General features: G+C 36.2%; 2 protein-coding genes across 3 annotated transcripts; one reads left to right on the forward strand and one right to left on the reverse strand.

Annotated features, from left to right (window-relative positions):
* Positions 1-3,164: 3,164 nt before the first annotated feature.
* Positions 3,165-8,450, reverse strand: LOC142239930 (uncharacterized). Its single transcript, XM_075311668.1, has 2 exons — positions 6,465-8,450; positions 3,165-6,242 (listed from the first exon to the last, which is right to left on the reverse strand). The coding sequence occupies exons 1-2, from the start codon at positions 8,448-8,450 to the stop codon at positions 3,165-3,167; spliced, it is 5,064 nt and encodes a 1,687-aa protein (XP_075167783.1).
* A 7,405-nt stretch (positions 8,451-15,855) lies between these two features.
* Positions 15,856-23,760, forward strand: spag (RNA polymerase II-associated protein spaghetti). Of its 2 annotated transcripts, XR_012722984.1 has the most exons (8): positions 15,856-16,200; positions 16,271-16,584; positions 21,998-22,206; positions 22,272-22,768; positions 23,065-23,154; positions 23,229-23,424; positions 23,495-23,665; positions 23,727-23,760. XR_012722984.1 is itself a non-coding variant. In XM_075311092.1 (7 exons), the coding sequence occupies exons 1-7, from the start codon at positions 16,027-16,029 to the stop codon at positions 23,590-23,592; spliced, it is 1,578 nt and encodes a 525-aa protein (XP_075167207.1). In that variant the 5' UTR covers positions 15,856-16,026; the 3' UTR covers positions 23,593-23,760. The 2 variants fall into 2 exon arrangements, 1 of the variants encoding a protein (XP_075167207.1); XM_075311092.1 differs by having other exon boundaries at positions 23,495-23,760.
* Positions 23,761-24,038: the final 278 nt, after the last annotated feature.

The following is a 24,038-nucleotide window of genomic DNA, read 5'->3' on the forward strand; positions in this document are numbered from 1 at the left end:
AAGTAAAATTTTGACAAAATGTTTTATATAAATAAAATGTTGAAAAAATTTTTTAAACGTATAAAATTTTGAGCAAATTTTCTATAGAAATTGCATTTTGACAACATTTGATATAGAAATAAAATGTTGACAAAATTTTCTATAGAAATAAAATTTTGACAATATTTGCTATAGAAATAAAATACTGACAAAATTTTTTAAACGAACAAAATTTTAAGAAAATATTCAATAGAAATAGAATATTGACAAAATTTTCTATAGAAATAAAATTTAGAGAAAAGTATCTAATGAAATAAAAATTTGACAAAATTTCTTATAGAAATAAAATTTGGCAAAATATTTTTTCTCTTTGGCTCGTATAACTTTCTGAACAAAAAACACGGCAAATTTTATTGCAAAACGCACTGATTGCAACAATTGACTTGCTGAAGTCTTACTTATTAAAAAATTCGATATTGTAAGATTGTTTTTATTTGCATAGAATAAAATTTACATACATACAATAATTATATGAATTTTCCTTTGGGGAGTTTTCATGGGGACAAATATTTCAGTTTGGGATTTTTGGGGGTATAATTTCGAAATTTTGGGGATCTCTCTCGAAGAGATCCCGTGCTTACAGGTCTTGATTATTATTTTTTTGTTTTTAGAGGATACCTTGCAAACATTTTCGAACATTTGGAATGAGTGAGCAGTCTGTAAAGGGTGAAACGGTCAAAATTTGGTCAAGGGAAAACGCGTGTAAATCGCTGAAATCGTTTATTTAAAAAATCAAATTAAATTTCTTTTTCAAGTTCAATTAGTATAAAATTCAGGAAAAATATTCAGTTAGGCTTTCGCTTTTCCAAATCCGAATTGCCGGGCCTCACGCTTGACACCTGCCATCAGATTTTCTACAGCCACCTTGTCCACCTTCTTCGCCGCAGAAAGCCAGTTTGCCTTGAACTGCTGCTCGTCCTTAGCAGTTTTTTTGGTATTCTTTAGGTTCCCCTTGACAATAGCCCAGTATTTCTCAATTGGGCGGAGCTCTGGCGTGTTGGGAGGGTTCTTGTTCTTGGGAACCACCTGCACGTTGTTGGCGACGTACCACTCCATGGCCTTTTTACAGTAATGGCAAGATGCCAAATCCGGCCAAAACAGTACGGAACAACCGTGTTTCTTCAGGAAAGGCAGCAGACGTTTATTCAACCACTCTTTCACGTAAATTTCTTGGTTGACAGTCCCGGAAGCTATGAAAATGCTGCTTTTCAAGCCACAGGTACAGATGGCTTGCCAAACCAGATATTTCTTTGCGAACTTTGACAGTTTTATGTGTTTGAAAATATCTGCTACCTTTCCCCTTTGTTTAAGTGATGATGATGACAATCAGTTGGAGGGTAATGGAGATGGGATGCAACCAATCTGCGGGAGGAGAAGGACGGCTCGTGAGCAAACCACCAATTCAATAATTCCCAATTCAATAATTCCCAATGAATATTGATTTTTTTTTTCTCGTAAGAAACAGTGGATATTTGATTCCAAAAGCGATAGAAAATAAAAACACAAAAATGGAAAACAAGTGGATTAGGATGGTATTCTAAATTCTGGATTTTATTCTTTGCTTTGGCTCTTACCAGTGTAGCTCTAACAGGCGAATGAGACAGACGACAAAAAAGATTTTGCGGAAGTCTAATGATGACAGGGCAATTCTTCGCGGCGAAAATAAGTTTGTTCGATTGGCAAATCATCATTATATATCGAAATGTTTGTATTTGGGGATTTTTAGTTTCAAATGTGGGATAAAATAGGGTTTATGTTCAAAATAACATAAACATTCCGCCCCCTCTTGCAGTATCTCTGCAACAAATTTAATTGTCATATTTAGACTTCCGTTTTAGTAATTAATTAAGGAAATTCATTGATCGAATAATTTATAATTAATTCATTTAATAAGATAAGATATAAGATAGTAATTCATTTTTGTTAGTGTGAGTACAGGTTTAACTGTAGATTGAAAATACAGATACAATTAAGATTTAGATACATTTACAATTCATATTTCATTATAGTATCTTAAAGATATATGTTGGTGTGGACTTTGCTAAGTGTCTCAATAGAATATGATTTACGTGAGCTAGAATGATAGATTTTTTTTTTGTGCGCTAAGGAAAACAGGGTTACCCCCTGTTACTATAACTATAGCGGGCAGTTGCCATAAATGGTCCACCCAAATATAGTATTTTGAGCCGTTGGTAGACCAGAACGATTTGAGATGCCGTCGGTAATGATACGGGAGTATATGTCTATGCCTAGGATTATGTCGATAGAGGCAGATTTGTAAAACTCTTCATCAGCTAATAGGAGGTTTAGAAACCTCTTTTTATAGGTCCTTGGAATGGATTGCTCTGGAGTGTGGATTGAAATTCGGTTGTTCACACGTAGTGTTACTTCGATTTTTACATCAGAATCGTATGTAGATATTAACGTAGTAGGACAAAGAGTCTCGTCATTTAAGGTATATGTCGTTAGTCGGAATTTGTTAACAACTGCTGAAGAGATGCGGCTGTATTGGGACCCAGAGTCTAATAAACAGCGGACCTTGTATTTCTCTGTCTTGTTTTTTATTCGGACAAGGGCAGTAGGAAGCAGAGTGATCGTGTTTTGTTTCAGTATTGTAGATAAGGACATGGTTGGTTCGGATTTCAAATCTCGACTGTTAGATGAGGAAGTCGAAGGAGTAGGCTTATGATTTTTTGACGGGACTCTAGAGGCCTGGTTTACTCGTTTCGTTGTTGTTGCTAAGGTTGATGCCCCATTTTCATGGCGTCTTGTAGCGGAAGACCGCCGTAACGATTGGAGTCTCTGATGCGTGTGAAGCAGGCTGTGGTGGTTTTGGTGACAATATCTGCAACCTGTTGTTGTGAAACAGCTTCCTTGGGAGTGGTTGTGTGCCAGGCAATTTTTGCAATAGCCATACGTATTAACAACCTGGAGTCGTTTGACGGTGTTCATTTCCAAAAATCGTCTACATTTACGCAATGCATGGGGATGTCGACACAATCGGCATATATAAGAACCAGTGGGTTTCGTATTGTTGGATCTGTCACGCATTATGGCCTATGGTAGAATACATTTTACTGAGACACAAGCAAATTGGATTGAAATTAACATATTTAGAGAACTATTTAACAAGTGGAATCCATAGGGAGGACGACTAATTTAACAACCGGTCTCGTTATAGTCCCTCTCTCGGTTAAAACGTCCGCAATTCTGACTCTCCCATCGCTTCCGGGATGAACTTTTAGAATGCGGCCCAAACGCCACTCGTTAGGAGGAAGATTTTCATCTCTAACCACGACCATCATATCGTTACATATGTTTTCCGTTGGCCTCTTCCACTTGTAACGGTTATGAAGTTCTTTGATGTATTCCTCTTTCCATCGGAGGCAAAAATGTTGGTGGATAACTTTCAGTCGTTGCCACCTATTAACTAAGGACATCGGGGATTCTTGGATATTCGGATCAAGAGGCGCTAAAATTGGAGTTCCAATTAGGAAATGACCAGGAGTAAGCGCGGAAAGATCAGATGGCTCTTCGGACATAGGACACAGTGGGCGAGAGTTTAAACAAGCTTCTATTCTGGCAAGCAAAGTCTGGAATTCCTCAAAAGTGTGTTTAAAGTTCCCTGCCACTTTCCGAAAATGGGTCTTGAAACTTTTTACACCCGCTTCCCAAAGCCCCCCCATATGGGGTGCTCCAGGTGGGATAAAGTGCCATGTAATACCTTGAAAAGAATAGTTGGATTGGACAGCCTTCTGTGAAGCCTTCAAGAAATCTTTTGCCAATGATCTTGAGGCGCCGACAAAATTGGTACCATTGTCGGAATGGACATGTATAGGACAACCGCGCCTGGAAACGAATCTATGGAATGCAGCCAGGAAGCATTCAGTGGAAAGATTAGACGTGGCCTCAAGATGGATGGCTTTTGTAGAAAAGCATACAAAAACGCACACGTACCCCTTTGTAATGCGACAACATCGACCAGTATAATGCTTTATGTCGAAAGGCCCAGCAAAGTCAACCCCTGTGTGAGTGAAAGGCCTTGAAGTTTCGGCTCTTTCTGGAGGCAATGCGGACATTAACTGTTTCTGGCATTTATGTTTATATATGACGCAAGGCTTGCACTTGTTAATTGTAGTCTTAATCAAGTTCTTCGCCTTGATAATCCAGTACTTCGAGCGGAGAATTCTAAGTACCAATTGGTTTCCCCCGTGGACAGAAACTTCGTGAATAAATTTCACTAATAAACGTGAAAATCGGCAATTGTAGGGAAGAAGAATGGGATGCCTTTCATTGTACGACAAGGCTGGAGACGAAACAAGCCTACCACTGATTCGGATTATCCCTTCAGCATCAAGAAATGGATTCAAACTTGATATAGTACTACTGGAAGATATTTGCTTTTTAGCGGAGAGGGCTAAATACTCATTTGGGAAAATTGCCTTTTGAGTCATTGAAATTAACCTATCTTGGACAATTAATACTTCAGAAGTGGATATACTCGTAGAGTCTCTATGGAAGTTCATTCGAAGTTTTGGATGAGTATTATAGAAAAATCTATATATGTATGCGACTACTCGAATCGCTTTTGGGAGAGAGGAGAATCTATCAAGGATATCATTAAAATCCTTAAAATACGAGAAATTGACCTTTATCCCTTTCCTTTCAATTTCTACAGCCTCTGTTGGATTGTTGTCGGTTTTCGGCCAATTTCTTTGAGGACCGCTGAGCCATTGGGGACCTTGCCACCACATACTATTGTCCCTCAGTTCCTGGGGACTCAAACCTCGACTTGCCATGTCGGCAGGATTAAATTCCGACCGCACATGATACCAGTTAGACGGACCGATAACTTGAGTGATTTTTGACACTCTATTTGCCACAAACGTGGACCAATAATGTGGGGGTTTTCCCAGCCAAGACAGAACAATTGTAGAATCGGTCCAGCAGAACATGTAATAGCTGGGAACTTTTAGTTGCGGAATAAGATGATCAAACATTTCGGAAAGTAATGTGGCTCCACACAGCTCAAGTCTCGGAATTGAAATCGTCTTGAGTGGAGCCACTTTAGTCTTGCATGAGACCAAATGGACAAATATGGAAGAATCTTCGATAATTCGAATGTAAATGACAGCAGCATACGCCTTTTCCGACGCATCACTGAACCCATGAAATTGGACATTGGACCTAGGCGTAAATCCAAACCATCGCGGAATGCTAATGTCACTTATCAAAGGATATGATGATTCAAAGGATTTCCATTTGGACAATGATTCGGAGGAAATTTCCTCATCCCATTTAGTTCCTTCTGCCCAAATGCTTTGCATTATCATCTTAGCTGTAACAACACATGGGGCGAGCCAGCCGGCAGGATCAAAGAGTCTTGAAATCCTTGAAAGTACTTCTCTTTTTGTGTAAGTGGAAATAGTAGGAAAATCAATTGTGGAAAAGAAAAATGAATCCGATGAAGCATTCCAACGTATCCCCAACGTTTTGGTAGTGCTTCGGTGATCAAATTCAAGGAAATCTTCAAAAAGGAGTTGATCAGGAGGTATGTCTAAAAGGACTTCTTTCGTGTTAGATGTCCATTTTCTCATAGAGAACCCTGCGGATTTCAAAGCGGCAATCAATTGGTCTCGCGAGTTAATGGCTTCCTGGATGGAATGTCCTCCAGCTAAGGCGTCGTCAACATACATTGAGTTCAAAAGAATCTCGGAAGCAAGGGGATATACTGCCCGGACATCGTCAGCCAGTTGCATAATAGTCCGAATCGCGAGGAATGGTGCACAGTTAACACCAAACGTGACGGTATCAAGTTCATAATCTTGGATACATTTGTTAGGATTCTGGCGAAATAGTATGCGCTGAAAAGCCCTGTGCTTCGGATGAACCAAAATTTGCCTATACATTTTCGTTATGTCACCGTTGAAGACATAGCGAAAGAATCTCCACCTAAGGATGAGTACCACCAAATCTTGCTGCAATACAGGACCCGTATGAAGGACATCATTTAGACTAAAACCGTTGGATGTTGGAGAGGAAGCATTAAAGACTACTCGGACTTTCGTAGTCGTACTGTCGGGTCTTACCACTGCATGATGTGGTAGATAGTAATGCTTTGAAGAGTCAGATGGGTTAGGAGGAGAGACAGTGGACATATGGCACAATGTTTGATACTCTTCAAGAACACGATCATATTCCATCTTGAAGTTAGGTGTTCGAAGAAGACGGGCTTCGTTTCTAAAGAACTGAGCCATGGCGATTTTTCGTGATTCACCAATGTCAATTTTTTGAGGAAAATTATTTTTGAATGGTAGATGGACAATATATCGACCCTCACTATTTCTAGTGGTGGTGGCGGCATATAAATCTTCACAAAATTGTTCGTCAGGAGAGAGAAAAGTTTTCCGTGGGATGTCTTCTACCTCCCAGAACCGAGAAATCTCTTTATCCAAAGATATTTCGCAAAAATAGGACAAAGTTTTGGGACATGGATTGGTGTATTCACTGGGAATAGGACCCGTAAGGACCCAACCAAAAACTGTCTCTTGCGCAATCAAAGTTCCACAAATGTGTCTACGAACGCCGGACAACATCACGGACGGAAGTATATCCCCACCTATCAAGAGGTCTATTCGCGAACTCTCAAAAAATCGGGGATCTGCCAGTGGCATATCTGGCATCTCAGCCAATGCGGACGGATTTATAGTTCTCGATGGTAGGCTTCCTGACAATTGCGGAACAACCAGGGCCGAAACGGATATCTCGAAACTATCGTCAATGTTCGAAGACAGTATAAACCTACATTCCCTTTGAACTGAAGCGGATGTCGTATTGTTCAACCCAGATATAGTGGCTGATGTTCGTCTAAACGGAAGTTTCAGATTATTAAAAAGTCTTTCGGAAATAAAAGTTCCTTCCGACCCCGAATCCACCAACGCTCGTGCAAGAAATGTCAAACCATTATGACATATCTTCACCATAGCTGTACCTAAAAGCACAGCCTTAGATTGGCTTGCGAAACAGTTTTGCACAACTCCCCCACTTTTGCTAGTGGACTGTATAGAAGGGACCCTGTTATCTACAGAAGTCGATGTTGGAGATATAGCAGTGGTAGTCTTAGCGTTGGATTGAGCCGGAGTTACCTGATTCTGTTCGCGATGAAGGAGTGTATGGTGTTTTCCATTGCATTTGAAACAGGAATATTTACTGCTGCAATTTTTCACTGAATGAACTTTCGAAAAACAATTAAGACACAAATTACACTTCTTAATTTCCTTAAGTCTCTGATTCGGTGTCATGCCAAGAAATTTTTGACATTTTCGAAAACCATGGCTTTCATTCGGACATAAGCGACATACGGGCTCCGTAACCTTGTTCTGAAAGGTCTTCACGTTTTTACCACCACCCTTTGAAACAAACGTATGGCCAGAAGTCATCCTCGAACTGGAATTATGAGCATTTGAATCTTTTCTTCGGATTTCAGTTACGGATTCTAATGTTCGATGACGATTCGTCAAAAAAGAATTGAGATCTGACCACTTCGGAAGCTGTGTCTTGTCTTCCAGGGTCTGCTCCCATAATGTTAGTGTCACATCCGGAAGCTTATTGCAACAAACGAAGACAAAAATTGGATCCCAACTCTCTACGTCTATGCCATACAGTTCCAAAAGGGATATGCACCCATTAATATCCCTTTGTAGTCCCTTGAGGGTCACACTGGATTCGGAATTGATATTGGACAAGTTGAAAAGACTCTTTAATTGAATATTTACTAAAATCCTTTTATTCTCATAACGTTGGGTTAGATTTTTCCAAGCTATAGAAAAGTTTTCATTAGTCAGTGGCAACTTTGTCACAATATCGTTTGGTTCCCCTTTCGTTCTTTGGTACAAGTGAAACAATTTTTCAACAGAACTAAGTCTAGGATTTTTTATGCATACCGCAGTGAAAATATCGCGAAAAGTGGGCCACGAAGCATAGTCACCACTAAACAATGGGACCTCGCAAGGTGGAAGTTTGAAGCCTTGGACCGACGTTGGGCCCGGTTCAAGGCTTGGAGCATTCACATCCTGAAGCAAAGTGCTTAGGTGGTCAACACAACGGCAATAAGTCGCAAAGGCGTTGCTGAATTTCGATTTGACCATCTCAATCTCGGCGGCTTTCGCAGTGGCTATCTCCTCCTTTTCCTTAGCAGTTGCATCGGGATCTTGAGCCCCTTCGGCCGCCTCAAGTTCGATGCCTGCGAGACATTCATCATAGATGGATTTCAACTTTTCCCATAAGTCCCTCGACTCCTCTTTATACGTATCAATCACAAACTTGGAACCGAGTTGCGTTTTCTTGTCCTTAAGGATGGCCTCGAACTCGACTAATCTATCGGCTGAACGAATAAATTTGTCAAGAGACATTTCGCACAATGAGTGTGTTGAGCCTTAAACACAAAATCAAGAATAAAAATCTACGAAGATGAGTCGTAGACAAAGTGTATAATTTTGGCAATTATGGTGGGCGACAACGCCGAAAACCTTCAGAATGTTCTAATAACAATAACAAAATAATATGTCCTCAATCAAGAAGTGGGTACGGATATGAATCACCTTGGGTCCCAGTGAACCAAGAATTTTAAATCAAAATGAAAATTGGAAATCAATATGTATAAGGATATATCTCAGTATCCAGTGGTAGATGCCTATTTTTAGACTACGGACAAGTCACCAATAATAAAATCCGAATAAATTTTATCCCTGGAGCTAATCACAGAAAAGTCCTTGATGGCAATATTACAATATCGTTCCTAGAAAGGTCCCAATGACGCTCACTAGAATGATACTCCGAAAAGAAATCACCTCAACATGGATAGATATTGGTGAGGGTTTCTAAACTAAAAATTAGCCGCCTGACACTACCGGTTCAAAACAAGATCAGTAGTGCGCAAGAAAGTATGGATAGACTCAACTTCAGCAATATGGACCATATTCACTTATAATTCTTATTCGACAAAAAATTCCAAGCCAGCCCAAAAGTTCGCGTTGACAGCATAAACCTCCATAAGATCAACGAAATTGGTTCCGAACAGACTGAGAATTAAAACAAGAACTCAAACAATCTCTGGTTCACCACACTGAAAAAAGATCTGTATCTGGCGGGCGACTTCTTTGGACGAGTGGGTATTTGTCCAAAGTCGAATATATGTATTAAAAACTCCTGATCCCAATGATCACTATGCACGGATGTCATGAACAAGAAAATCAATAAACCTTCCGAATATTATTACGGGTGAATACAGAGCTTTTGCTGCTGTCCACAAACTGATAGAGCAAAGGCACGTTTTTTTCAGTGTATGTGGAACAGTAGCTAGAAATTATATATCTCAGATATATTAAAACAGCAAAAAGCAAAATTTCATAGCAACCAGATACGAATTACTCATCATTCGATCACATAAAATGAGGATAAACTCAAAGTATATGCATACTTTCTAGCAGCAGTGTGAAGTATATTATTTCGAACAGCTGATCGGAGAAATCTTTCACTCGAAGTTCAATGACCCGAGAAAGATACAAAGAAGAGGAAGACTTAATGTGCAACGACAGTGCTGCTTACAGCTCTGCTTGCTATGATAGCGATGTAGTTGTGAGAGTCAACACAAATGGGAGAACCTCTCATAGAAATGAAATGGATAATGGACAATGAAGTGCAGCAGTGATGGAAAAACCACAGCACACGTACGAAAATCTGGGTTCCCAAAAACTATTATGGCTACACAAAGCATTCAATTAATGTTGAAATATTCGCAAAGTTATACCCCCTCAAGTGGGAAAAATGTTATGCTAGAAGGGCAGGTATATAGTATTACTGAAAACCAAAATAAATACGTAAAAACACGCATGAGACTATTTCTTTTACCAGCCTTAAATCCACAATATATGAATTACACAAAAATATATATTGCAAATATTAATTTTAAATCAATTAATATCATATTATACTTAAAAAATATAGTTCATTAGGTATATCACAAATATCATATTGACCACAATGATCTCTTTTCTTAAATAAATTCAAAATAAATAAATTCCACATAGATATGGAAGAAAGAGGGGCAATATTCACTTCTACAAGAGGGAGAAGGTTGGAGAAGAGAAAATATGGAGCTCAAATACCGATTGATATTGAAGTGTGGAGTGAGTGAGAGTGACGGTCGGGACAAGAGTTTGAAGAAACAGACAAGCGGGGAGAGGTTAATGAAACGGTAGAAGGGAACAATCAAGGGAACTGGTGGAGAATGTAAAGGGAGCTGTAAGGAATAGGCATACATAAATGGTAACTCGAGTAGCAACAACAATGCATTGTTTTTTAACAGAGGCTGCTACTGGTCACCGCATAGCATTTGTTTGATTGTCAGAGCGTCGGTTGCAGAGATGGCCTGCCGAATATTCATACCCACGTGTGGAATTTACGTATTTATATATATATTAATTTCACAGACTCACCACTAAGCAAGAATAATTATAAAATATTCGGTAGAACATATACAATTTCCATTAGCTCGATTTTTGTACTTGATTTAAACTGTGATGCCCGAGGTGTTTTTTTCTCAGCTGTCAATATTCTTTTTCATTTGTTCTTATTTTTTTTTATATGCATATTTTTATGTGTATTTTTTTTTTTTTTTGTTTTTTAATTTTTATATGTATTGAAGCCTGTTTTCTTTTCAGACTTTTCGAAAAAAAATTTCTTCGTTCTTTTTTCTGTAGCCAAAAATATATTATTTCCCATGCGCGTCTATATTAATTTAGCTCACTCTATCACACTTGTTCTACGAATGACTAAGAGACACAAAAAACAAAGTACACCAACCTGTTTTCCTCGGATAACAGCTTTGTGGAACGGTGGAATGAAAAAATCTCTCAGAGAGTACTCCAATGATGTAGATGTGCTGATATGTAGATCTGGTTCGAATTGGACCAAATGTTTAAGTGATGATGATGACAATCAGTTGGAGGGTAATGGAGATGGGATGCAACCAATCTGCGGGAGGAGAAGGACGGCTCGTGAGCAAACCACCAATTCAATAATTCCCAATTCAATAATTCCCAATGAATATTGATTTTTTTTTTCTCGTAAGAAACAGTGGATATTTGATTCCAAAAGCGATAGAAAATAAAAACACAAAAATGGAAAACAAGTGGATTAGGATGGTATTCTAAATTCTGGATTTTATTCTTTGCTTTGGCTCTTACCAGTGTAGCTCTAACAGGCGAATGAGCCAGACGACAAAAAAGATTTTGCGGAAGTCTAATGATGACAGGGCAATTCTTCGCGGCGAAAATAAGTTTGTTCGATTGGCAAATCATCATTATATATCGAAATGTTTGTATTTGGCGATTTTTAGTTTCAAATGTGGGATAAAATAGGGTTTATGTTCAAAATAACATAAACACCCTTCCTTTTGCCGTATAAAACTCCTGTCCCGGAAGCTGCTTGTAGTCGGCTTTGACGTAGGTTTCGTCGTCCATTACCACGCAGTCAAACTTCGTCAGCATCGTCTTGTACAGCCTCCGGGATCGCGCTTTGGCCGTCGTATTGTTTTTATCATCGCGATTTGGAGTCACTACCTTCTTGTAAGTCGATAGTCCGGCTCGTTTTTTGGCTCGATGCACGGTGGTAGACAATACACCCAGCTTATTTGCGGCATCTCGGAGAGAGAGGTTAGGGTTTTGATTGAAACTACCGGCAACTCTCTTTGTCGTCTCAGCGGTTTCCGGTTTTCGATTTCCCCCCGATCCAGACTTCCTGGCTGTCGACAAACTTTCCCCAAACACTTTAATTACATTTGTAACGGTTGATTTGGCAACTTTTAGCGATTTTGCCAGCTTTGCGAGCGAGTAGCTCGGATTTTAGCGATGCGCGAGCAAAATTTTGATACGCTGCTCTTCTTGCTTGGACGGCATTTTGACAATTGAAGAGTGAATTCCAAAATCAAAATAGGAGCAACATTCTACACACACACCTTCAAAATGAGGGGTGTTCAGGTTTTTTAAATGCAAAATTGAAAGAAATACGTCAAGTTTATATTGACCAAATTTTGACCGTATCACCCTTTATTCCACATTATTGAAAATTTAAATACACTCATAGAGAAAAATCGGTGACTGCAGTTATATTTTTGTAATTTTTGGACACCAAAAGAATTTTCAAGAACCAAAAATAGTTTTTCTTAGAACAAATCTACTTTACAAGTTTTTTAAAAAACAATATATTTTGGTGATTGGAGAGCACATTTTATTTTATTGTTGATGTTGAGTTACAAGTTGCGGCGTCTATCAGCCAGTGTGTTTGTTCTCGATGAAAAATTTAACTTCCCTGCCAACACTTCTGAGAATCCCCACTACGTCGAAAACAGTCGTATACGATATCCAAAACTCCTCGGAAAAGCGCCGTCACTATTGAGAAGTTGTGCCACGCCAAGTTACTACAAAAAAGTATCGCATGAGTGCAAATATTAGGTGCCCTTCTGGATACATTTAGAAGGACGTCAATAAGAGCCCCTTCAAACAATCAGACCAAGTGCATTTTAAGATAGATAGAAAAGAATCATTGTGGTCAAGTAAAACACAATTGTTTAGATGTTTATTAATTTTATTAAACATTTATAAATTCTCATAAATATAACATTTATACGACTATCACATCACATTTAACATATTTTTATGCATTAATAAAAGATTGATGTTGAGTTATAAGTTGCAAGTTACATGTTGTAGCGTCTATCAGCCAGTGTTTTTATTCCCAATGGAGGCAGCGTGTCTGGAAAAATATTAGAAAAAACTATCACTTTATTCCATATGGAAAGTCAGAAATTGTTCACCAATATATCTTTTACAATTTTAAGCGAAATAACTATGTTTTCAGCACTCCATTATCGTTTTTATTTAAATAAATTATAAGAAGCTTGTTGTGCTTGGTGTTTCACAAAATATAAAATGGTTCTTGTAACAATAGTGATGGCAAAATACTTTCATGCGAATGGTGATGGCAAAATACTATCACAGTTGGCGATTGTTGCAGTGTCACTTACGAGTCTGTGGTAACGATGAGGATGAAACGGAACTTTGAAAAGCTGGCAGGGAAATAACATATCCCAATAAACACAAATGTTTGAAAAATGCTAAATTTCAACAATTTTTCAAACATTTTTTCAAAGGATTAGGGTAATATTCAAGTTGAGAAATTGTTGAGAAAATCGCGTTCTCAACAAAAAACAGACATTACCCTCAACAGTGAAATTCAACACATTAGCAATAATATCTCAAGTGTTATCCTCAAATTGAAATGCATCGCTACTCAGTAATTTGTCAAACAATTTTCGATGCGAGTCATATTCAAAATTAACGTCGTTGCAAATACTTTTCAACCTGAATTTGTATGAATGATATCCCCACTTCAAATTGATAGTCAAAGCCAAAATTCTATGCATTTTGTATAATTTATTCATTTTCATCAAAATAAAATATATAATACACTACACTACATAATGCACTACAATACCAATTGATATATAATAATCTTATTAAACATATCAACAAATAAGAACAAAAAAAAAACAACAAAACTTTAAATATCTTAAACATTATTAGTAAACACTTTTGCATTGATAATTTGATTTCCTTCCTTTTGGTTCCTTCCTTTTATTAACATGCGGGCAATTTGAAATTAGGAACGTACTGGACCGCTTGTTAGAATTGATTTCCAGCAGAAGGAATTCACAAAATATCCATTTTAAACTGATAATAGCATATGAATTAAACTGACGATATGATGCACATTTTCATCCAGAAGTTGTTGATTTCAACAATTTGTTGTTTTTAACATCTTTAATTGGTTGCACTTGTAACGTTTCTGGAAACTTTTTCTTGTCGATAAGCCACTTATTTTTCATTGGTCAGCTTCTTATTGTTTGCAAGAATGTAGCATCCAAAGATTTTAGTTTTCTGGAAAGAGATTTAAATTTAGTGACTTCTTTAAAGTGTTGATTTAATTTTTCATATTGACGTACCAATTATTATAACTATTTGAAGCAGTTCCAGTTAATTGTCCACCATTTTTTCATTGGTCAGCTTTTTAATGTTTTCAAGAACGTACAATCCATAATTTTAGTTTCCTGCAAAGAGATATACATTTAGTGACTTCCTTAAAGTTTTATTTCATTTTTTTATTTTCACATACCTATTTTTATAAACTATTTGGTTATTTGCTTAAATTTTCCATTTTTTATTTCTTGCAATTGACCACGAACTTCGTTGCACAAATAAAGGCCGGTACTATGTTCATTCTTGCGAAAAATTTTTATGGAAACCATTATTTCGCACATAGAAAGCGGCGTTTTTTTAGGTAGCTTGGAGCGCTATTTTACAGGGAGCGATATTGGATTAAGTTGGTGGTTGTTGCTTGTTTTTACAAAATAACATTTTATTTTCCCTTGGGCAATTGATCTGCTATTCCTTTGATCCTTTGTATAGTTTCGGAACAAAAATATGGTCCGTGTTTGATTTATAAACCCGCACAAATAGTTTTTAATAAATAAATTATTTCTTAATTCACATTGCAAATGGCGCCGTGCTATAAACGTCAGTTTTTCAACACGAAAAAACAAAGTATCACAAATGGAAAAAATTTCGCAAATTTTTCGCATTTTTTGGTTTTGTATGGAGTTACAACGCGAAAACCGAACAGAGTACCGGCCTTAAGTATTGAAAACCACATGGTTTTTTCGTTGCATTTTAGGGTAGTGTTTTGTCAAAGTTTTCTCATATTATCTTCAACACCTTTTCAAAGATTTCGTCAACAGTTTGGCAAATTGGAAGTAATTCGCAAACAATTTTGAAGATGTATTGAAGATGAGCTATTTCAAGTCAAGTTGAATTTATGTTGAAAATTATATTTACCCTCAAACTGAAAAGTTGTTGCATTTGAAAAACGCTCATCCTGTGTTTATTGGGATCTTTAAAATGTGTTTAAAACTCTTTGGCACCCTGTGTTTTCACAAAACACTACCCAATAAACACAAGCATTGGAGAAATGCTTATATTCAATACGCTTTCAAAGCGTATTTTTTCAAAGAATTGGATTAGAATTCAATCTGAGAAATTGTTGAGAAAATCGCGTTCCTAACAAAAAACGGAAATTACCCCCACCAGTAGAATTCAACACGTTAGCAACAATTTCTCAACATATTAACAACAACTTTTCGAACAAAATATAACTTTAATGCTTCAAACCTATTGGAAAATTTGTTGAAAGCAAGCAATTTGCAAAACCATTTGAATTAATGTTGAAGATGGGATTCACTATCAAATTGATATGAAAAATGCTCGTCCTTGTGTTTGTTTGGGTAACAAATAAATTTTTGCAATTTAGCAAAGGCCAGTCAAATTTTCAAAGTTGTTACGCCGTTTATCAGTGATGTCAACTCCCGAAATGCAAAAAGCACCAAATATATATACTAGATTTCAACTGTCGTTTGTCTTATAAAAAGTAGATTTGAAATCTCGAAAATGTAGAATTTGAGTGTAATGTGTAGAGCCTATAAAATGTCGTTTTTTGAATTTTTTTATTAAAGTAACGAGTACTCAGTTCAAAAGTAAGAGTAATCAAAATTCCCAACACTAGCAAATATACACAGAAATGAAATTGTTTGCAAAAAGATCTGGTGTTGCCAGATCGATGCTTATATGCACCATGAAGTGTTGCATTTTATTACAATTATGGGTACTCTCTAAATTAATTCGTAAAGCTAGTTCGACATGAAAGTTTCAACATCTTTGTCGGCCAACCACCAACGTCGTTCATAAATATTGACAATCATTCGACTTCTGGAAAATATTTATCAGCCTCGTACTCTGATCCTGCAACCAACTAAAAACAACAAAGGAGAAGGAACTACAAGGCCAAACACGATATATAGAGAAGGAAATTTCGGGAATGGATGCTGCTCGAAAATCTTTTGAAATGGCATCGCAAGTACGCCAAAATGCCGAGGATGTTAAAAATATGATGAATGACTTGTATAGCTGGGAAAAGGAAATAAAGGACAAAGAAAAGAAATTGCAATCGACACCGCCGCCACAATATGAAAACAATCTGGATAGCAACAAGGTAAAATTTCTCTCTAATCGCTTAAGCTCTGTGACCTGACAATTTTCATTGATTAATTACTATTCTAAAGGTAAATTCGTTGCCATTGCCTCGCAGTCACAATGTTGCGGTGTCAAATAAAATTAAAGATGAAGCTCCCCTCAATGACTTATCTGGAGGTAAAAACAATACATTGGATTCGCCCAGTGAGAAACGGGATACGGCCCCTGATCCTTTGGAATTAAAACACAAAGAAGCGAATGAAATCAAAGATCGTGGTAATCGTTTTGTGAAATTGGGACAATATACGGATGCCATAGATCAATACAATGATGCCATAGAACTCTATCCCGACGATCCTATTTACTACACCAACCGGGCATTGTGCTATTTGAAATTGGAGAGGTGCGTATGACAAAATTTATTGTATATTGTATGGTTTTATCGGAAGAGCAATAGGTTTTGAATTTATTTTCGAGTTGTAAACATAATTCGATTGAAAAATGTATGTATGTATATATTTTTCGTAAATTGTTACATATATAAAGCGATGATATATCATCAGTGCTGCCGTTAGTGAAAAATTGAGTGAAGTAGATTTTGGAAAAAAGTGGAGTAAATTGAATAAAATTGAAGTAGTCCGTCTGTTGAAATCACGCTAACTTCCGAACGAAAGAAGCTATCGACTTGAAACGTGCCACAAGTAGTTGTTATTGATGTAGGTCGGATGGTATTGCAAATGGGCCATATCGGTCCACTTTTACGTATAGCCCCCATATGAACGGACCCCCAAATTTGGCTTGCGGGGACTCTAAGAGAAGCATGGTTTCAGCATACGATCTCTAACAACCATGCAAAAATTGGTCCACATCGGTCAATAATTCAATGATTAAAACAGCTATGTTCATCGTAATTAAAGCAATAGGAAAAACAATTAGGTAATATGGGGAAAATTTTAAAAATTTGAAGCAGAACAAAAAGTGAAGCAGATTTTTGGAAGAAGGAGTGACGAAGTAAATTTTGTGAAAATGAAACAAAATACTTCGATTGAAGTAGTAGCGGAAGCACTGTATATCATTACAACTAATCTTTAATTAATTTTATAAATCCATACAAACTAATTTTTGATATATTGAGACAGTCAAATTGAAATGCGTTTCTTTGCAAACTTCAAAAAACAAATAGGGTCAGATTAATATGCTTTTCGACTGGTCGGCAAATGAAGGGAAAATCCCCGACATTTGGAACACTGACATTATGCAGACATGTGTTAAATACATAGAAAATGGTTTCAATACATTTCTGCAAAAGACAAAAAGTTTTGGTGTTAAGTTACCAAATCAATGATAAAACTTCGCTGTGATACAAATTTGCAACAAATGATTTCCTAAATAAACTAAGAAAGTCAAAACGAACTTAATCCTGAGTCATCGACTTCCTCAACATAAGAGCCGTAATCGGAAACTTCCAATCTTTTAATTAAATGTATATGCAATTCAATTTTTACCACAGAGAAGAGGAGATAGAAATACCAGAACTTTCATATTCCAGGACATTTTTTTTTTTTAATTTTTTGGACTAATACAATTTTCTTGCAAGCTCGTACTACGTACACAGAAAAAAAAAAACACTTTTATAGTAAGAATGATCTACGTCGCACAGTGAGCTATTTGCAGGGTCTAGCCAGTAAAAAATCAAAATGAATTTTATATGTTTTAATGATTCGGGCATAATAAGAATTGTCCAATTAGATAAAAAAGTAGCCATGGGTGTTTTGAGCCGTCTACTAGCCATAATTTTGTAGGTCAAAGATGAAGTTTCAAAAACTATTTTTTTCAATTGCATGCGCATTAAAGACATCTTATTCAAATTATTCTCATTTTTAGTACAAACGCTGCCCTAGAATTTTGGGTGGAACATATCTTGCTGAAAAAGATATGCTCGTTTTAATAAAAATAACAATTATCATATCTTAAGAGAAGTGCCTATAAAGTTGTCTCAAATTTTCTCGATGAAAATTAGCATAATATTTGATATAAGTTGGACCATCTCATTGGTGACATAAAGTTGAAACTTCGCTAAAACACTTTCTAGACAAGTAAGGAAAGTCTAAAGTCGGGCGGGGCCGACTATATTATACCCTGCACCACTTTGTAGATCTAAATTTTCGATACCATATGACATCCGTCAAATGTGTTGGGTGCTATATATAAAGGTTTGTCCCAAATACATACATTTAAATATCACTCGATTTGGACAGAATTTGATACACTTTTACAAAATCTATAGACTCAAAATTTAAATTGGCTAATGTACTAGGGTGGAACGCAATTTTAGTAAAAAAATATGGGAAACATTTAAATCTGAAGCAATTTTAAGGAAACTTCGCAAAAGTTTATTTATGATTTATCGCTCGATATATATGTTTTGGAAGTTTAGGAAAATTAGAGTCATTTTTACAACTTTTCGACTAAGCAGTGGTGATTTTACAAGGAAAATGTTGGTATTTTGATCATTTTTGTCGAAATCAGAAAAACATATATATGGGAGCTATATCTAAATCTGAATCGATTTCAACCAAATTTGGCACGCATGCCTACAATGCTAAATCTACTCCCTGTGCAAAATTTCAACCAAATTGGGCCAAAACTCTGGCTTTAAGGACCATCAGAGATGGTCTGTATCAAACATTTTAAGGTTTGCGACTGTCGCAAAGTTGTAAACGTCGTAAACGTCACATACACGTCGTAAATGTAGAAAATGTAGCAAACGTCGCAAACTCCAAATACTTCAGACCCTTCAGATAGGCAGCGAATGATATCCAAGATGATATATGCGAAGAAGTTTCAATTCTCAGGAATGTTCATAAAATTATTAACGAGTTTAAAATACTTGAGAATATAGTTATTTCAATTGGAAATTTGAAGCCAAAATTACTATAAACTACTCGATGGTGCAGTAAACGTGACGGTCGGTACTCGCTCATAGTTAACCTTTCACAAATTACTGCAGAAACTGGAAGGAAGGAAAACTACTTATTGCTGTTGCTGTTTAGAAAAAAATTTATAAAATCACTTTTTGGTTTATTAGAACCAATTTCCATACTAATTAAAAATTTTCAAAATTGTAGCTAGTCATTCGTTGATGCAGCTAAAGCTTGGTCCACGAAAACCAAGAATAGTTTCAAGTTGTGAATGAGAGATGTAAATCTAGTAGAGTTTTGAATAAATACAATATAGGACATTTTTTGCATACCTTTTATCGGGGAGCTTAACTAAATTAAATTAAAAAATATTCACAATTTCTTTAATTCCAAATTAGGTTTTCTACACTAGGTTTACGACTTTTGCGACATACGTATTATACCGTCGTAAACGTATGTCGCAAAAGTCACAGTTTGCGACAAGCCAACCCTGAGGACCATATTAGTCCATATCGGGCGAAAGATATATATGGGAGCTATACCTAAATCTGAACCGATTTCAATCAAATTTTGAACACTTGACTATGCTACTAATTGTACTATGTACTAATTGTACTTCAACCAAATTCGGCCAAAAATCTGGCTTCTGGGGCCATATAAGTCCATATCGGGCGAAAGATATATATGGGAGCTATATATAAATCTGAACCGATTTCAATCAACTCTGACTGCTGGGTCCATATTATTGCATATCGGGCGAAAGATATATATGGGAGCTATATCTAAATCTGAAACGATTTCTTCCAAAATCAATAGGGTTCTATTCTGACCCAAATTAGGAACATGTGCCAAATTTGAAGGCGATTGGACTTAAATTGCGACCTAGACTTTGATCACAAAAATGTGTTCACAGACAGACGGACGGACATGGTTTTATCGACTCAGGGATCCACCCTGAGCATTATTGCCAAAGACGCCATGTGTCTATCTCGTCTCCTTCTCGGTGTTACAAACATATGCACTAACTTATAATACCCTGTTCCACAGAGTGGCGCAGAGTATAATTATACTCTCTTACATCTTGAAAGATTGATACTTCGCACGACTTCGCATCAATGTAATATTTCAAGTCAAGTGCATAGTATAATAACTACACGGTAGAATCACTAGAATATGCACGCCACAAAAGCCAAAATTAGCTATTCACAATATGAGAAAGATAAGATAAGATAAGGTGGTCGCAGTAGAACTGCGGTCAGTTATCTGAAGAAGCTCAGGAAGCTCGCAACAGGGAGCCACCGTGGTACAATGGTTAGCATGCCCGCCTTGCATACACAAGGTCGTGGGCTGATTATGTCACCTCAGTAATGCTGGTGACATTTCTGAGGGTTTCAAAGCTTCTCTAAGTGGTTTCACTGCAATGTGGAACGCCGTTCGGACTCGGCTATAAAAAGGAGCTCCCTTGTCATTGAGTTTAACATGGAATCGGGCAGCACTCAGTGATAAGAGAGAAGTTCACCAATGTGGTATCACAATGGACTGAATAGTCTAAGTGAGCCTGATACATCGGGCTGCCACCTAACCTAACCTAACCTAAGCTCGCAACAAGGATACAGGTTGGCGCACACACGCAAATCTTCAAGAATTAATACAAACAGAGATTCGATTAACATGTTGTTGATAACATCAGATCCTCTGATCAGTTCTTATAGACAAAAACCCTTCAAAAACTTTTCATCGCTCCCACCGGAAGATATAAGGTTTTTAGTTGAGCCTAGTTTTGATGCCCATAAAGATTTACGTTTTGAGCTTGCTGGACATAGAAATAGAAAACTTTAGCGAAACTGATTCTGATGAATAGTAGAGTAGTGTTTGGTTTAACTCATAAATGTATGACTCATTTATTATGAAAATGAATTTCTATTTTAATTTTAAGCCCTTATTTTTTTGTTGGAATTGAATAATAAGACTTTAAACAAGTTTTTTTCAATTCTGTTTTTTCTATTGTGTTACAAAAGTAAATAAAATTTTCTATTTAGGGTCATTTATTTTGCGTTCTTGACCTCCTCCTCCGTCTCAGTATTTTGTGTTCTAGCCCTGTACTATCACCTCCATTCGGTGAATCATCTATAACATCACAATTCATTGGAAAAATATCGAAAAATAATGTAAGGAAGTAATTCTTATCCCATTGGCCCTTTAAATATACCCTAAGACTCTCTAGGACCCCTCGGGAGGTCTTATCGGTCCTTGATTCTGTCAAAATTTTTCATGGACCCATTTTACACCAAATCCATCTATTTTGAATTTAAAAATAATTTTTGCCGGCTAACTTGCATGGGGCAGCACACTGTGCGTCGTGCGAAAATGGAGCTAAATTATACTCCACATTTTGAGATTTCCACAAATTGTTGCCAATGCCAGGAAAATTGCATGTCCTGGTGTATTTTTTAACTACAACTTACGAAATTACACCCTGTCATAGAAGAAAAAATTAATTGTAAAAATTCATTTGACAAAAAGGAAAATTTCTTTGTGCATTTGCAAAAATTAATAAAAGTTTTACGACGAATAAATAATTTTTTTATAAATAAAAATAAGTTAAATTTAGCGTTATTTTCACTACGAATTTTTCCGTGTAGTTATGTATACATATGTTAGTATTCTCAAACTTGGGATATTCGCACTGGTATATACGACAACATGATCCACTTAAAAATCCAAAACATAATTATTCCATATGTAGGGAATTTTGATAAAAACTCCTCCCCCCAGCTCTCCAAAAAAGTAGTATACCAGAGGGGGTTTTTGTGAAAACAGTCAATTATAGGCCTATAAAACTTAATTTAATTTCGGTTTAATATTTTTAACCAAATACTTCTATTAATTTTGTAGATATGATGAATGCATTGATGATTGTGATCGTGCAACAGATCTTGATAACTTAGCAGTTAAAGCCTATTACAGACGCATGCTGGCCAATGAGTCTTTGGGAAATAATATGGATGCTTTAAAAGATTGTACTACTGTTCTAATGATTGAACCAAAAAATGGTGAGGCTCAGCGAAGTCTAGAAAGAATTAATGAGAGATTACGGAAAAATGGTAAGCATGATAAATAAAACATTTAAAATTAAAAAATTAACTAATTGTCATTTCTTTCATTTTAGTTAAATCTACCAAGGGTCCCAATTTCAGTAGTCTACGATCCAATATGGTAGATATACTACCTATTGATAAGCCAGCGTATAAACGTTCTCACAAACCTCTGAAGCGTGTACACATTGCCGATGTTGTAGGTCCCAAAGAAAGTAAAAATCATGAAAATTTAAAAATATCCGATGAAGATATCGATAAGCTTTTCAATAGTAACTGTGGATATTTTGAAGAAGTAAAAAATCCTGAAGCACGTTTAAAAGCCAAAGAAAATGCCGCCAAAGCAAATGTGAAAAAGGATTTAGAAACAAAAGAGGTGAATGTAATTAATGATAAAGTTGCCAGCAATGAAAAGAAAGTGTCGGCAAATATCAAACAAAATGAAAAGAATAATGAGACTATAATAAGTACAAAGAAACCAATGGAATCACCAAAGAAGTTAGAGGATTCAAACAAAATGGAGGCTAACCAAAAAGCAAAGATGGAGCAAACGGAAGTTATTAAGAATGTTGTAAGTTAATAAGCAAATTGGAAGATTTTAATGGAAATGTAGCTTATGGGCGCGTTTTAAAAATTGTATGCTCGTATTAGCAACAGTGGTCAGTTCTAGAGCTCGACCGAAATTTTAAATATGTTGTGCAATCGAATTTTAAAATTGGCAGACATTGCTTACTATTCCATTAAAATGTGAGAGTTTTCCCTTTTTCGGCAGAATGTTTTCTGCTCTAGCAGATTTTTCTGCGATTTTTTCAGCGCTATTTTGAATTTTACTCTATAACCCAATTACATCTATATTTTTTTTTGTAGCGTCCTCTACCGCCTCCAGCCAAATCCAGTGCTCAGTTCTATTCAAATTGGAAGGAATTAACACCAGAACAAAAATATAAATATCTAAAGGTAACTTATGAAGTGTATTCATATTCTACTGTAGCCATATCTAATTGCTTCTGCGTTTTGTTTTTTCATTTCAGAGTATTGAAACTAGTCAGTTGTGTAAAATACTTGGAGCTGGATTCGATTCGGATACACTAAGCGATATAATAAGTACATTGCATGATTTCTATTTGCCAGCAAAAGAATCCAAAATTTCCTCCACACTTCTCGAAGTCAGTAAGAACAACCAAGTATCTATATTGTCATTATTAATGTCCAATGAAGAACGAAAAGGTAATGAACATTATCTACGGAATATCCTTAATAATTAACTATACTCGATTTTGTTTCCTGTATATTTTAGCTCTTTCGGAAATTGTGAACTCATTAAAAGGAAGTAATATTTCGAAAAATATATCCTCTGATATAGCTCAAATAATGAAAAATTTTAATTTACATTAAGTATCAAATACTTTAGTTTTTCAATTTGTGTTAACATTTGCTTCCTGCCTTTATAAAAAAACCTAATTCTGAGGTATATGTATTTCAAATTTATGTTAATGGATTTATTGTAATTATTGATATATAATGTATAGATTGAAATAGACAACAAAATATTTTGTCTCGAAACATTGTTGAATTAATTTTGAAAGATGTCAAACGTCTGGAGGTAAATACAGCCGGATAACTCTAAAGGATTGGAATAATCTTCAACTGAAATGACAACTACTGATCAAAGAATCAAAGACAGTAATGGATATATTTGCATTTAAAGTTAAAGGGAAATAAAATCCTTTATGTTGGTGGTTTTATCAGTTTTTACAAATTTGATGAATCGTCTTAACATATTTTTTTCTGTTTTTTATGACGATTTCGATTGGGAAAAAGGTGCAACATTCTCGAAATAA

The sequence above is a fragment of the Haematobia irritans genome, chromosome 5 (genome assembly GCF_050003625.1).
Source record: "Haematobia irritans isolate KBUSLIRL chromosome 5, ASM5000362v1, whole genome shotgun sequence".
In the NCBI taxonomy this organism is placed as follows: domain Eukaryota; kingdom Metazoa; phylum Arthropoda; class Insecta; order Diptera; family Muscidae; genus Haematobia; species Haematobia irritans.